Source organism: Thamnophis sirtalis, unplaced genomic scaffold (genome assembly GCF_051295495.1).
Source record: "Thamnophis sirtalis isolate CommonGarterSnake01/CBP01778 unplaced genomic scaffold, rThaSir2_p1.2 scaffold_2, whole genome shotgun sequence".
NCBI lineage: Eukaryota > Metazoa > Chordata > Lepidosauria > Squamata > Natricidae > Thamnophis > Thamnophis sirtalis.
In genome coordinates, this window is record NW_028261382.1 from 97366004 (window position 1) to 97380839 (window position 14836).

At 54.4% G+C, this 14836-nt stretch overlaps 1 protein-coding gene across 1 annotated transcript; it reads right to left on the reverse strand.

Moving 5' to 3' along the window:
* Positions 1-310: 310 nt before the first annotated feature.
* Positions 311-14472, reverse strand: LOC106540632 (transmembrane protease serine 13). The gene is made up of 13 exons (XM_087703791.1): positions 14264-14472; positions 11425-11599; positions 10905-11015; positions 6964-7086; positions 6716-6845; positions 6230-6322; positions 5132-5175; positions 4558-4717; positions 4000-4172; positions 3795-3893; positions 3393-3535; positions 1652-1804; positions 311-933 (listed from the first exon to the last, which is right to left on the reverse strand). Exons 1-13 carry the CDS (start codon positions 14282-14284, stop codon positions 919-921), a joined length of 1440 nt encoding a protein of 479 aa, XP_087559917.1. The 5' UTR covers positions 14285-14472; the 3' UTR covers positions 311-918.
* Positions 14473-14836: the final 364 nt, after the last annotated feature.

Below are 14836 nucleotides of genomic sequence, written 5' to 3' on the forward strand. Positions count from 1 at the left end.
AGAGGTCCCTTTGGGCCGCTTCTGCCTCCTCTGCTTTTCCTCGTGTCTCAGAACCTTTAGTACACTCGCACCAACACAAACCGGCTTCCGGGCTGCCTCCAATTGCAACACCAGCCAACGTGCAAGGTAGCCCCTGAACTGCTGACGGTGGAGCTGAAGAAGACCCTCTCTGGCTTAGCTGCCAGGGGCCGTTTCCCAGCCACGGCAGAAGGAGAGAGAGAAGATGACAGGGAGGAGGAGGAGGAGGAAGAGGAGGCAGCAAGGGGAGGCTGCCACTGTGATTCAGAGAAGCAGATTGGGGCAAGGAATCTGGAAAATGAGCCGAAGCTGGCACTTCTATTTTCAGCAAGCAAGGTGTTCCTTTTCAGGAAGAGACAGGGAAGGAGCTGTGTGCCTGGGAAAAATCAACGCCTGCGTGTTCCTTGTGCAGTTCCCCCTCTTCTCCAGGGGGGGGGGGTCGCAGTGGGCTGCCAGAGCAAAGGCACAGAAGCACTGAGGAGGTGAGGCAGCAGAGGGCTGTCCTAGCGAGTCCAGTTTCCAGGGGCCTGTGGTGCTGCCAGCCAGATCCCGCCCTAGGAAAGGCCCCGGCTGACCCTGTTCTGCCTGCTGAGGGTGCCGTCGTCAGAGCTCTCGGGTGCCCATGTGTGACCAGTTCTCCGAAGGGCACTGCCACAGAGCAGGATCCTTCCATCCTGCCCCACCTGTCTCGCCAAGCACTGGCTCCAGCCTCACCACCAGCTGCATCCTTCAAACCAGAGTCCCCAACTGGTTCCAGCCTGGGGGACCCAGAGGACATTGGGAGGAGCCCTGCCCCACCGGTATCCTCGTGGACCAAGGGCAAGGAGGTGCAGTCGCCCCACCTTCACCATCTTGTTCCTCTTCCCCAGAAAGGGGTGCGGTGGTCGTCTTCTTCTTCTTCTAAGGGGTCTGATTCTGCAAGGCAAGACGGGGGAAAAGGGGGGAATTCCTGAGCAAGCCTAGAAACGGATTCCTGGGAGAAAATCCGTCCCGGGTGCAGAAGAGCCAGCAAGCTTCAGCCAGTGCCAGCCGAGGGTCAAGGGGGCTAAGCAAAACCCCGAGCGAATGGTAACCGTGCATAGAGAGTATTGCTGTCCCCCCAGGACTGCCGTTCAAATCTGCAGCCACCCCTTGTCACCGCCTGAGTGGCTCACCTCTCCCGGCCCTTGGGAGGCCAGGCTTCCTTGGCTGTGCCCCGAGCGGACACCGGGCAGCCGAGAGACTGCTGCCTTCTCCCCACGTCCCCCTTTTCTGAGAGAAAGGAAGATGCCGCCCCCACATCCCCCCCCCCCCCGGGATGCCTAATCTGAGTTGGAGGGGAAGTTCCCACTCCTGGTCGTTTCTCTCCCTGATGGCTGCATGGGGAAAGGAGGCTCCGTGCTTGGACGTCCCCTGGGAAAGGTGAGGCTCAGTGCTTCTCTCAGAGAGCAGCTTGCAGGATGCCTAAACCAAATCCTCGCCACGTCAGGTGGGCAGCGCAATTAAGCCTGCAGCTCTGGCCCATCAAGTGTGTCAGGGCAGTGAGTGCAAACGTCCCTCTTGCTCTAGCGTCTTTCCGTGTCCATTCCCAACTTCTGCATCCCACCTGAATCCCCCTCTTTACATCCCTTCGAGCGAGCAAGGACCCTCTCACCTCCATTTGGCTGTAAATCCAACCGAGAAACTTGGTGACTTGGGAATAGACCCCTGGCTTGTTTCGCTGGCCACAGCCGGTTCCCCAGCTGGTGACCCCAGCCAAGTACCATCGATTACTGTCCTGACAAACCAGGGGGCCACCACTGTCGCCCTAGGCAAAGAGAGACGGGCATTAGGGAGCTGAGGGTCACAATCCCCACCTGGCATTCCAGGGTTTGTACCACTGGTAAGCCCAGAATTGGGGTTTCGTAGGAAAAGGGCTTAGTGGAGGGCGCTTTCGTGTCCTGCAAGGGGAATGCCTTCCATCTTTCATCGAGTGTGTTGGTGTGCCATCAACAACGTTCCCTGGTGGCCAAAAAATCTGGTTTTCTCTTTTAGAAAAATGCCAAATATCTGTCCAGGTGAGGAAGTCCTTCTGGCAGTGAATACGAGGGTCTGTCATAGCACAACAGGCACCTTTGCAGGTGGCCCCTGTGGATTACCCCATTCCTTTTTTAGCATGGATATTTCCATCAGCTTTTCTGTCTGTAATTAGTGAAACCTCATTTAAACGAAGTCCGTATAGTTGCATAACACAATACTTCTAACGCTTCAGAAATTATTTTCTGAAACAATATTGTGCTCAGTGTGGATGATTAGAAAAGTTGGGTTTTTTCATGGTTTCATTTTAAGATTAGTACCTTAAAGTACAGTAATAGTTTGAATGCTATTCTGTCACATTTGTAGAATATTTTTAAAATCACAGCATTAAAATCATTTAAAAGCTAATTTTAGATGAGTGAGATGTAGCGCATTCAAATACTTTAAAAGTGATATCAGTGGTGATTCTGGATAGCAAAGAAACATCCCACTGGGGGGGGGGCGGGCAAGAGCGCTGGGGGCCAGAATAGCAACAGCTCTCCCGAGTTCGAAAGTCCGCTGCAAGCATGCAAGATGCCAAGGACGGTTGCCAGAAGGGAGGCCCCTCGTCTTCGTTCTTGGGGTGCCTCAGGAATGGACCCCTCTAGTTTTGTGAGCCCACTTGGGCTCAGCTGAGGAGGCCGCTTGCCCCTTGGGAGTTAGGCTCAGAATCAGTGCCTGTGATTCAGGGAGCGAGAGGGCCAAAGCCCACAGTCATGGCACCAGGCTAAAATAGCAATAGCAGTTAGACTTATATACCGCTTCATAGGCCTTTCAGCCCTCTCTAAGCGGTTTACAGAGAGTCAGCATATCACCCCCAACAACAATCCGGGTCCTCATTTTACCCACCTCGGAAGGATGGAAGGCTGAGTCAACCTTGAGCCTGGTGAGATTTGAACCGCTGAACTGCTGATCTAGCAGTAGCCTGCAGTCCTAAAAGGACCAGGCCGTGTAGATTGGAGTCCTGACGGGAGGAGGAAGCAGCTCCAACTGGGAACACTGAATGGAGAAGCATGTCCTCCAGGCGAGTCTCCCGCTTCCTTACCTCCTGTGCCCTGAGGCCATCCCCTCTGGCTCTGGCCTGTTCCTTGCCCAGGGATTGGACTTTCTGGATCTGCTTTCACGGAACCCACATGGAGCCACAGACTGGGTGAGCAGCTTCCTTTTTCTTGAGGACTTTTGCTGCCGTCTTCCTCATAACCTTCCCTTACCTCTGTCTCGGTTGGTGTGGAGAAATTTACAAGTCCCTAAAACCTGCCAGGCTTGTAACCAGTTGCATCCGTGCAAGATCGCACGGGAGAACCCTCCACCTTCTCTCCAGGAAAGAACAGCTCCTTCACCTGGCAAGAGTCTTTGCCCCCTTGCAGAAACCCGGCACACATCATCCGGGGGGTCAAGAACCCCTCGTAGACGTCGCGACTGTTGCAGAGCTGGTAGTCGATGATCTTCACTTCTGCTTCTCGCAGCCTGGGCGACGTATTCTCTGCAAAAGGGCAAAAACCAGGCAATAAAAAGAGAGCCCTGGGCTCCCCCTCAGCCTCCCGTGCGGGAATCGAGTTTCATCAAGGACTCCCCGATGGGAAAAGTACAGTAGAGCTAAGGAGTCCCCAACCCACTCCGAGAGCCTGTTGGCAGGTGAGACTTCCTGGCCTAGGTGTCCCAGTGGAAGCGGGGGGGGGGGGGGGAGAGCTCACCTTCTCTGTGCCAGAGTCCGGCAAGTGAGGTCCACTCGCCCATCTTACCTTCATTTTCACTGGTTTTGCCAAAGCCCGTGATGAAGCAGGCCCTCCCAGGAAGAAACCTTTGGCCTGACATGGGAAGGCAAGCTGGGCGAACCTGAGCTGGAAAAGAGGGACAAGCGAGTGAGCCCTTCCTCCCTCGAGCAAAAGGAGAAGAGGCCTGCTAGCACCGGAGCAGAGCCGCCCAGGAGGCGTTGGAGAACTTCACCTGAGAGGGCCAAGGGCTGGGAGAGCTTCATCAGGGCGATGTCGTAGTCATCGTGATCATCGCTGTAGTTAGCATGAATGATGACCTCAGAGACCAGGATCCCCTCCTTCACCTGCTTGAGATCAGAGGTCCCAGCGTAGACCTTCCACTCGTCCAGGATTTTCACGCTGTTTCTAAAGAGTCCAAAGGCAAAAGGTTACGGGGGCCTTTGGCTCACAGAACCCCGGACGGAGATTTCTCTGAGACGATGGCCGTGGGAATCAACCCCCATCCTCTACAAAGGGTTGTTTTGGAAAATCAGTCCAATTTAATTATTCAAACGGAGACAGCAAATGCATCCAAAAGAAGACGGTGATGAGAATTAGACAGTTATGGGGGTGGGGGGTGGTCCTCATTTTTTTGCTGGGTCTCAAGAAATGCCAGGCAGAATAATGGACGAAGCATCAGGTGGGCCATTCTGCAGCAGCCTGGCCCTTTGGGTGCCTCCTCCTGGCAGACATCCTGCTGAGGAACTTCCCTTCTACGGGCATCCCATTGCCCTCCCAAGTTAATCCTTACATGAAGAAGCAGTGGGCTGCGGACAGCACCCACTGGGCATCAATGATGGTGCCACCGCAGATGTGAGCAGAGCCATATTGGAGGCTCACTTGCCAGGGCCATTTGCTGGCAGATACTTCAGTGCCTCCCACAATGCGGACGGATATCCGTTGCCCACAGTCTGCAGGGAGAAACATCCAAGAACCTCAGTTGGGGGAGCACACACGCACGCACCATGATACCAACCCACCTGGAGACGCAGGCGAGGTCCCTTTTGATTAGCCAAGGCCCCAGCCCAGCCCCCACACGATGTGCACATCCTGAGTTTTCACGGGGGGTTTCCACTGACAGGCTCCGCCCCAGGATGTTTATAGCTTTTGTTGCTTTTCAAAGTGTGGAGACAGTACAGTGTTCTCTGTGGTGCCCTGGAAGGCAGGGGCGCTCGGTGGCAGGGCTTTGCTTTGGCCTCTTGAGATAGGAGCTCAGGAAAGGGTGCGGCTGAGCCCTCATCTCTCCTCAACTATGGTGCAGAAATAAAGAAGCCCTTCGGGGTCAGAGCCCACCCACCCACGCCCAGCTTCCTCCGTCTCCTTACTTGTGCATCGGAGAGAGACATGCTTTCCAGAACGGCACCGGGAGCTATGGAGGAGATCAATAAACCAGAGTTTAAGGGAGGAACAGAGTCTGCAGCCAAGGGGGTCTTTCACGCGCCCAGGTCGCTCTGCCTGCCTGCCTGCCTGCCTGCCTGGGAGAAAGACCCCTCTTCTGGAGGGCCCGGCCAGAGGAAAGCAGGAGAGAGCAACGAGGGACAGGGGACCCCCTTCACATTGACCTCCCACAGATGAAGCTGAGGGCGAATGGCTCAAGCCCTCCATGAAGGAGATCGGGGGACATGAGACCTGCCTGCACCAACTGCTACCTGCAAGTCTGTAGAGGGTCAAGCGAGGGCAGAGGATGGGGGACAACAGGAGATACTGGGGGGTGGGGGGAGTGCTACAAAGCCAAGTGCTGAATGACAGCAGAATCTGGATTCTGGCAGAAAATCACCTCTGGAACTGATCCCAAACAGGAGGACCAAGGACCTCCTTCCACCAGAGCATGACTAAGAGCTTAACTAAGCACTCATTGTGACACTCGGTCTTGAGGCTCACACGTTGCAAGGGGTGGATGTTTTTCATCCCTCTGTTGATATACTGGGATCGTGTTCCTTAAAGAAAACGGATGTCTTCGCCAACAATGGGGCGTAGCAGATGGCTCTGGTCCCAGAGGACACAAACTGTCTTGAGAAACGTACAACCCCATTTCCTAAGCACTTTTGGGCCAAATAAGGAACAAGCCAGTCAAAGGTGAGCTAGGACTTTTTCGTTTCTGAGTCGGAAGACTAGAGTTTCGTGTGACTTTGTGCATGTGCATTGATGCACGAATCACAAACCTTAGCAGGCCTGTGGTCCTCTATGGCACCTGAGGGCCAGGAGCCCTGAGCCAAAGGCATCTCCTCCGCCCAGGGCCCGTGGCTCCGTGCGCAGCAGCAGCAGCAGCAGCTGCGTTGGCCCGAGCAGACCAAGCTGCCCTTGGCCAGGAAGCCCCCTGAGTCCATCTGCCCTGAATGACGCTGATCTGCCAGCACGTGGTGGGGGTCACAATGGAGGGGGCTTCCTTGCAACCCACCACCTCGCCCCGAGCAGCCCATTACCTGTTGAGACTCTGCTGGATAGTTTTCCGCATCTCGCCAGCCACAAGACTTTTCCCAGAAAACGCCAGAGGGACGTATTCTGTGTTGGAAGCACTAGGGAGGCAGAAGATTTTTCAGCTAAAGGAGACCTGGGGAGGGCCGAGCAGCTGTGGTGTAGCTCCCCAGCGCCTGGCAGGCCAGGCCACCATGGACACAGCTTGGCCAGGAGTGGACAGTGGCTAAAAACCCAACATTATCTGTACTACAGAACATCCCTGGCACAGCATGCAGCCCCCCAAGACCCTCCGTTTAGGAACAGCCACATCTCTTTTCCTCACAACAAGTCCCCCCCTCCCCGATTCATCTGAAGGAGTGCAGTCCACAAACGGCTCTCGCCACCAGGGCACTCTGCACGAGAACCGGAGCAGAAGAGCCCGCCAGGGGGGCTCCTCTCCTTCCTTCAGTGGACTCCCTCCCTCCCCACCTCGCAAGGAGGCCCAGAATTACTTAAGGAATCCCAGCTGCTGACAGGTCTTTCGGGAGAAGGCTTCGGTCCAGGCGTGGCTGCAGACAGGCAGCCACGCCCTCTCTGCTCCTGAGTAGACGTGGAGCACGGAGTGGTTCCAGCCAAAGCGCACTGCGGAACAAGTGGGAAGGGAAAGAACCGGAATGGGCCTCCCTGGGAGGGAAGCAGCCTCCCAGCCTCCCTCGCCCCTCCTTCCGTCATCCCGCTCCCCAAAACCTTCCGGCCTCACCACAGTCCAGCTCATCGCTCCTCTGAGAACAGTCGGGAACCCCATCGCACCGCACAGCACGGTCACTGCAGCTCTCCGTGGGCTGCCTGTACACGATGCCTGTGCTGGGCCGCCAGAGCAAAACTGGGACACAAGCAAGAACAATGAACCAACGGAGGCTCAGAAAACTCTACCTCACTTTACACTGAGAAAAGGAGCCCAGAGTCCAGGCCGTCAAGCAGGGAACCATTGCAGGTGCCCCCTCCCTCCCTCCCTCCCCCTCCACGTAGAAAGGGGGAGAAATAAATAAGGGACTTGTTGAAATACTTGTGTGTCGCCTCAGTTTTCCTTCTCATAAAGACTATTGGTTCTCAGACTTTGGATTCACTGCCTCCTGTCTAGGAATGCCTGGCACTTGCAACTGCACCTCTTCAGCACTGGCACTGCCAGCTGAACAAGTTCTTAGGGTTATTGGGCAGCAGGGGGCAGATTTGTTCCCTCCAGAGTCTCTTACAGAGAATTGGAAGCAGCATTTGTGCCCGAGATCAGGCCTCGGCATTATGATGTGCAGGAATCACCACAGACTCTAGGGGGAATGTTTTAAAGGAGATCTGTGTTAGTCCAGGGTAGCCAAAAACCAGGCGGAGTCTGGTAGCATCGTTTCGGACCACAAATCTTTATCCATGTATCTAATGAAGTTAGCTGCAGCTCGTGAAAGTTTGCCTTTAAGTAAAATATGACAATGCAAAGGATACTAGCAGAAACACCCCCCCGCCTCCCACCCCCAATTCTGGGGAAAGTGCTCTGTGGCCCAGAAATTGTGGTCCTCTGTAGTTTGTTCATTTCTCATCTGTTCAAAGTTGCCCGTGCTATTGAAACCAGCTGGTGCACCAGCCCCAGCAGTTGAGAAGGAAGGGCACGGAAGCCCTTTCCTGTTGCAGCAAACTTGCCAAGAGGATCGCTGCTTCTCTTCCTCACCTCCTTCCCCTTTCTCCCCCCCCCCTTCGGTGTCTCCAGGAAAGGCACAAAAACAGGGGCACGTTGCAGCTGCCTATGCATGTGGCACAAGGGGCTGAGAAATCAGTCGTGCTGCTGTCCCGTGCTTGTGCGGCATCAGCAGAATCTGAATAGCATTTGCCAGGGATCAGATGCTGGTTTCCCAAATGACCAAAGTCCAACCTTAGACACATTCACGAAATATCTCACACCCCAAGGAGCAGAGGGAGCCACACACCTGGCACAGACGGGGTCGCCGCATCGGGTGCCATGTCCAAAGCACATAAGGAATCATTTCAATTTATTTTGCATTGGCCAGTTCCGGACACGATGCTTCTGAGCAGCTTTGGAGAAGCAAAATACTCTGGACATACTTGGATTTCAGTAAAACATTTGGCAAAATGGACCTACTTCTTGGTAAACCAGAAAAATGTGGGCTAGACAGCATCTCCACTGGATGAATTTGTAACTAGCTGACAAACCATTCTCAATATGTGGTCCTTAATGGTAATGCTTCTACATGGAGGGAAGTAAGGAGTGGGGTACCCCAAGGTTCGGGTTTAGACCCAGTACTCTCCCAAATCTTCATAAACGACTTAGGTGAGGAATAGAAGGGGCATTCATCACATTTGCAGATGACGCTAAGCTGGCGGGAACAGCCAACACCCCAGATGAAAGGCCCAGGATCCAAATGACAGACTTGAACACTGGGCCCTATCTAACAAAATGAAATGTAATGTAAAGAAAAGCAAAATAACATTTTACACTTGGGGATGAAAAACCAGATATACAAATACAAATTAGGTGAAACCTGGCTATACCATTTCAGGCAGGTGACTGTCCAGTCTTTTCTTGAAAGCCCATCCAGAGATGGGGCAACCACAACTTCTGAAGGCAATTTCCCTTCCACTGGTTAACCGTTCTCATGGTCAGGAAAGTCATCCTTAGTTCTGGGTTGCTTCTCTCCTTGATTAGTTTCCACCCATTGAATAAACAGAAGAAGAGGAGGAGGAGGAGGAGAGAGGGACAAACAGAGTCCTGGCATTCAGCTGATTTCCTTCCATCTCCTCCTCTTTCTGCCTATGGATTCCAAAGGCAACAATAAAGAATGGAAGGGAAATGTTTCTGGCATGTCCTAGGAGCAATTTGGGTCCCAAGGAAACTTCCATGAAGTAGGAATAACAATGGAACCAGGTCTTAACCAGGTTTTCTCCTGGAGGCTCTGCACAGTCACCACTTGGCAATGTGGGACACATTTACACCAGCTCAAAGGCGTTTCTCTGTATCAGAGTAGGCTCTCTCCTTGTTCAGACATTACTGCTGGTGTCCTTATAGGAGGACAATCCGTGAACCTCTGAGAAGGAGAAAAAGCTGGACTTCTCCCTGCTCAGAAAGTCTCTGCCCAGGGTTTGCCTCACAAAAAGAGGGGAGCCCTCCTCCTCCGCAGCCTGAGGAAGAGATTTAGGGATGATGCCTAAAATGGAGGCAGGGCAGCTTTTGAACCAACGTGGGAGGAAGGAGGGGACAACGTAATCCTGGGGATGAGACTGACCCTCCCTCCTAGGACTCAGCCGTGTTTCCTGTCCTGCGATGGGCAGGAGAAAAGTGAGGGGGTCTGCAGTTGACCCTCACCCCTATCAGAGCAGGGAGTGCTTTGTCTGAGGCAGACCACTGCAGTTCCACAAAGGAAGAGCCGCTGGCCACTCATCCCAGGCTGCAAATATTGCTCCTTCCTTCATGGAACCTGATCTCTCACCAGAAGTGGAAATTCTGCTGATGGCTCCCTTGGTCACCAAAGAGACGACCGGGCTCTTTGGACTGAGCCGCCCCTCAGACATCAGCAGAGAACTTCTGCGTAGGGGGGAAGGACCAGGAAGTCATCCCTGCACACCGTAAGTTGCAAGCGAGCAAGAGGGCAGGGCAGGAAGCAACGGGTGGAAGATCATTACAGTCCCAACCTAGAACTAAGGGGAAATTTCCTGGCAGTGAGAACAATTAACCGGTGGGACGGCTTCCCTCCTGGAGCTGTGGCTGCTCCATCACTGGAGGCTTTAAAGAAGGAATTGGACAGCCATTGGTCTAGAGCGGTCTGGGGTCTTCGGCCATGGGCAGAAGGGCTTTGGACTGGAATAGCAGTCACCAACTTGTGGTCCGCGCACCACTGGTGGCCCAGGAGAAAAATTTGGTGGTCCGCAGAAAATTTATTTGCATTTTTTATATTAAATCGGGGGTCCTCAAACTACACCCCCCTGGGACAGATACATGCAATGAACATTTGTGTTACTGGAGAGAGTCTCCCCCTTCAGGGTCTTTTTGGGTGGGGGTCAGAAGTTCTGATTTGGGGTCTGCTTTGGCCTCCTGGTAGGAGGGTTTGGGCAAAGGCTGGAGGGAAGGGCTGCTGGTGGGGAAGAGCCGGAGGGCCTCGTTCCAGTGGGGCTGCATCGTGGCCTGGAACTGGCTGACCATCTCAGCCCACTGAGCCCCCAGGCGCCGGTCCCTGGCCTTGCACTCCCGCAGGTCTTCCCTCTGCTTGGAAAGCCTGTGCCCGTAGTCCTCCTCCTGCTGAGCCTCCTTCTCGGCCAGATCCAATTTGAACTGAGCCAGCAGTTTTGCCAACTCTTTCTCCTGGGGGCTGCTTAGCTCCAGCAACTGCTTCCTGTTGAAGCCCTAAGAAGCCCTGGAGGGGAGGGGAGGGGTGGCTGGGAGGGGAGGGGTGAGTAGAAGCTGTCAAGGCTCCCCTCGACTTGAGTGACATTGAGTTGGCCACGCCCACCCAGTCACATGACCACCTAGCTGCCGCCACCACCACCCCCCCACCTAGGCAGATCATATTAGTGGTCCGTGGGATTTAAATTATTGTTTAGTGGTCCCTGAGGTCCGAAGGTTTGGTGACCCCTGGACTAGAAGACCTCCAAGGTCCCTTCCAGCTCTATGGTGTTAATCTAAGAGGAAAGAGAAGGACTCACAGAGCAGGATGAGGGCAACCATCAGCACAATGAGGACCAGAAGGCAGACGATGAGGGCCAGCCTCTTCGGGCCCATTCCCCAGAAGACCTTGCCAGTGGGACTGGAGGAAGCTGTGGGAGGGGAGAGGAGGACAGTTGTGGGACAAGCTGGGAGTCAGAGGCTGAGCAGCTGGAGCTTTCTCTTCTGGGAATCTCCAGCTGGAGATGGGAACTGAGGGAGATGGGAAGCTGAATCCAGCTTTCCTCCATCCTTCCCCTCCATAGCCAGAGGCCTGGATTGCTGAAGCGGCCGTCTTGCACAACAGAGCAGAGAGACAAGGGGTTTGGGAGCTATAAGGAAGAGCCAGCTGCCGGCTTCCCAGATGGCTGCTTCTCTTTCTTCCAGACAGGGCTACCTTTCCCAGTCCCCCCTATTTAGGGGTCTTCCCTATTGCAAGAGGTTGGACTAGACTAACCTCTCCGTCACTAGATGCAAACAACCCCCCGCCTCACTCATTAGGAGGTTCCCACAGATTCTTACCACTCGGACTTGCTCCAGCTCTGCAGGGCGGGGAGCTCGGTCTGGTTTCTGCAGGTTCATAAGGTCTGAGGGTGGCACCTCGAATGGTCTCACCTGGTGAGGCTCCTTGGGAGGCAGCAGGTGGGAAGGCATAGAGGATGGGGCTCAGGACCTCCGGAGAAGGCAGAGGACCTTCCTGTGGGCAAAGAAGACCAACGTTGGATCAAAGTCTGGATGCATCTGAACAGGAGTGAGGGTCCTAAGCCCCCTCCCCCCCCTCCCCAGCAAGGTTCCAGTTCACAGCCAACGGCACTTTGGACCAGAGGCCAAGAGAATGCCCCCCCCCCAAGCTGCTTCTGGACTGGCCTGTTTGGCAAAGGCCTGTTCCTTTGTAGAAGCCCAGTTTCCAGACGCCCACCTGAATTAGGACACTGGCAGGGCGGGGCGGGGCAGTTCCCTCTGGTTGTTTCCCCTCTGAAAGGGCCGAGCCCCCCTGACCTCCTTAGGAGGAGCGGCGTGCAGCGTGTGTGCGGTTGTGCTTACTGAAGCTGCCCCAGCAGGGGAGTCTCCCTCCAGGAATCTCCTGACCAGCCAGTCCAGGTCCCTGGTTGGATGCCTGGCTGGAGCCCAGCCATCCAAAGGGACTCAGGGCTGGGAAGTGGGACTCTCGGCCTGCAGCCATCCTGCCCTGGTCGCTTACAAAGTAGCCTCCCGGCCCATCCGGAATGCTGCTGGGCCCTGACCTCCCTTCTGCGGATCAGGTTCCCAGCTTCTGACTCACTTGAAACCTTACGGTTAGTAGTAAATTCATGTGTTGCCCATCTTGTGGCTTCGGGAAATTCTGAGCAGCTTGTAGTATGATAATATATACAAATATCAAACAGTTATGAATATAAGAACATATTAAAATTGCTAAAAATAAAAGCTTAAAAAACGTGGATTTGGAGCAAAGAGGTGGGGTGCCTTCTCTGTTAGCCCACCAACCCCCTCCAGCCAACAGCTGCTTCTCAGTTCTCAATGTCAATCAGCACAGCCCAGTTTTAAGGCCTTTCCTGAAGGCTAAGAGAAAGGATCTCGTGGCGAGATCTTCCAAAGGGCAGGAGCCATGGCAGAACAGGCTCTCCTCCTGGATCCCAGCAGCTGAAATTCCTTGGCTGATGGGATCCATAGGAGGCCTCTCCTGCCAGCACACCAAAGGGCGGGCCAATCCCTTTGGGGAAAGACGGCTCCACAGCATGGGTTACTTCCGGCATTACTGCTGGTTCGGTGTGCACACAATTCCCCCCCACCGTCTCACACCAGGGCCAAAGAGGAGTCTGGAGCCCTCCAGGTGGACACATCAGCTTGTCAGCAGAGGCTGGACAATGCAGATTCCAGCCATGCCGATTCCTTCCGGTCAGACGCTCAGGGGGAGGGGAATGGAGAGACCTTTGTCCCAGAGTCCAAGGTCTGCCAGATACTCCACTTGCCAGAGATACGGCCTGCACCAGCCTCCCTGAAGCCACGGACAGAAACCAGCTGCTTAGCTAAGCATCCTCCCAGATCCGCTTGCTGGCCACACACGACTCTTTCCCAAAGGGCGAACCCACTGGGCCTAGAGGGGGAGCTGGCATTCAGTCCCAGCCGTCCCACCCACCCACCCCCTTCTGTCTCCCCACAATGGATTTATTTGTTATGTATCTGGAATTTATTTCCCAGGTTATTTTTAATCAAAAATTAAGTCATATAATCCACTGGGATTAAATCAGATTGTGATGCCAACCGAAAAGCAACCAAAGCGTAACGCACATTAAGTCCACCAGGCAGCGGTTCCTCGGTCCAAGGCTCCAGCGTTTCGGCCCATGTGCCCGTGTGCCTATTCCCACTTTACGCCCTGGACTGGCAGCACCAATTCTCAGAAAGTGCGCCAGTAGAAGAGATGGGAAAGACCATCACTCACCACCCCGCGTCCATCTGGAGAAGGCAAATCGCACGCACACCGAACCGGCATCAGCGCCGGCAGAAACCCACCCCTGCTCGGGAGGCAGAGAATAGAAGGGGGCGGGGCCAGACAGGGGTGGCATTTGCCGGTTCTCCAAACTACTCAAAATTTCCGCTACCGGTTCTCCAGAACTGGTCAGAACCTGCTGAATCCCACCTCTGAAGCAGGAGTAATAATACTTCACGTGATTTTGATTCTATGCATCGGTTTATTCAACTAAGGTTTATATTAGGTTTTTTGGCTGCTGCCACACATTTCTGTCAAAATCCTTCTCACAGTTCCTGTTTTTGAGCCAGGTTTCACCCGTACTTGTGCCTTTGGTTGTTCCTGCATAAGTATAAAACTTGGCTTTTCTCCACCTTAAATTTCATTTTGTTGGGTGGGCCCATTGTTCAAGTCTGTCAAGATCTTTTTGGATCCCGAGCTTGTCTTCTGGGGTGCTGGCTGTTCCTGCCACCGTATTCCTGCCAGTTTAGATACATGAAAATGAAAGGGGCTGCAAAGGTTCTTAAGAAGCTTATCTCAAAGAAAGAAGCAGCCATCCCAGAGTCACAGAACAGAAAGATCGCCCCCCTCCCCCTCCCCCTGATGCTGGCGGGATCACTGGGCAAAGAAGAGGCTCAGGCGGATTTGCTGAAGCAGACTGAGGGTGCACAGTTTATGGAGGAAGCACCCCCCCCACACACACACACTGAGCAGCCTCAGAGCATAGAAAGCCATCCAGTCCGAGGGCTGCTGGAGACCCCAGTCCACTCCTTCCTCTCCGGGGCTCAGTTCTACCAATTCCAGGAAGATGTCTACTGGCCACACCCCATCACTCCAGCGATCAGCAGGTTCTCCCCTCCCTCCCTCCCTCCCTCCCTCCCTGAGCTGACTTACCAGGTGCGGGGGCTGTTCCATGGCCTCTTCCCACCGGGAGCCCCAGCGGATCACTGCAACCTTTCAAGCTCCCGGGCCCTCTGCCTTCCTTCAAGCGCACATAGGAGCTTCAGAAGATTGCCAGCATCCAACCCACAGTGTAGCTCTGGGACAACTGCGCTGAGTGGGAAGCTCACCTGTCTCACCTGCCTGGCACCCTCCCTGCTAGCTATGTGTGGCAACCTCCAGAGCCAGGTAGGGAAGAAACTGGCCTGACCTGAAAGGTTACTCTGCACAGCCCAGCCTTTCTGTCAGGTTTCTGAGAGCAATTGGCTTCAGGTCTCCCGAGGAGGACCCTCCCTGGACCAGGGAAATTGGGTTTTCTTCCTGGCTGCTCGGTGGACTCTCCCACGGGAGGCTTGCCAAATGCGCCTCCATTCCGAAACTCCCTGGGCATGGCCCTGAGCTGGTCTCCCCAGGCAAGGAGGCAGAATCAGGGCAGCCACACCCAAGGGAGGACATCCAAAGAGAGTACCTGACTCAGGGGAACAGGAAGGATGAGATTGGAAAAAACAATCCATTCTACTTCCCACC

Bases quoted from the DNA above. Each gene is read 5' to 3' on its own strand.
- LOC106540632 (XM_087703791.1), bottom strand. From the start codon at position 14,284: ATGGAACAGCCCCCGCACCTG. The intron at 6,846-6,963 runs GTGAGGCCGGAA...CTTGTTCCGCAG, and splicing joins GAGCGATGAGCTGGACTGTG to TGCGCTTTGGCTGGAACCAC. The intron at 4,173-4,557 runs GTAAGGATTAAC...TGGACTCTTTAG, and splicing joins GCAGCCCACTGCTTCTTCAT to AAACAGCGTGAAAATCCTGG.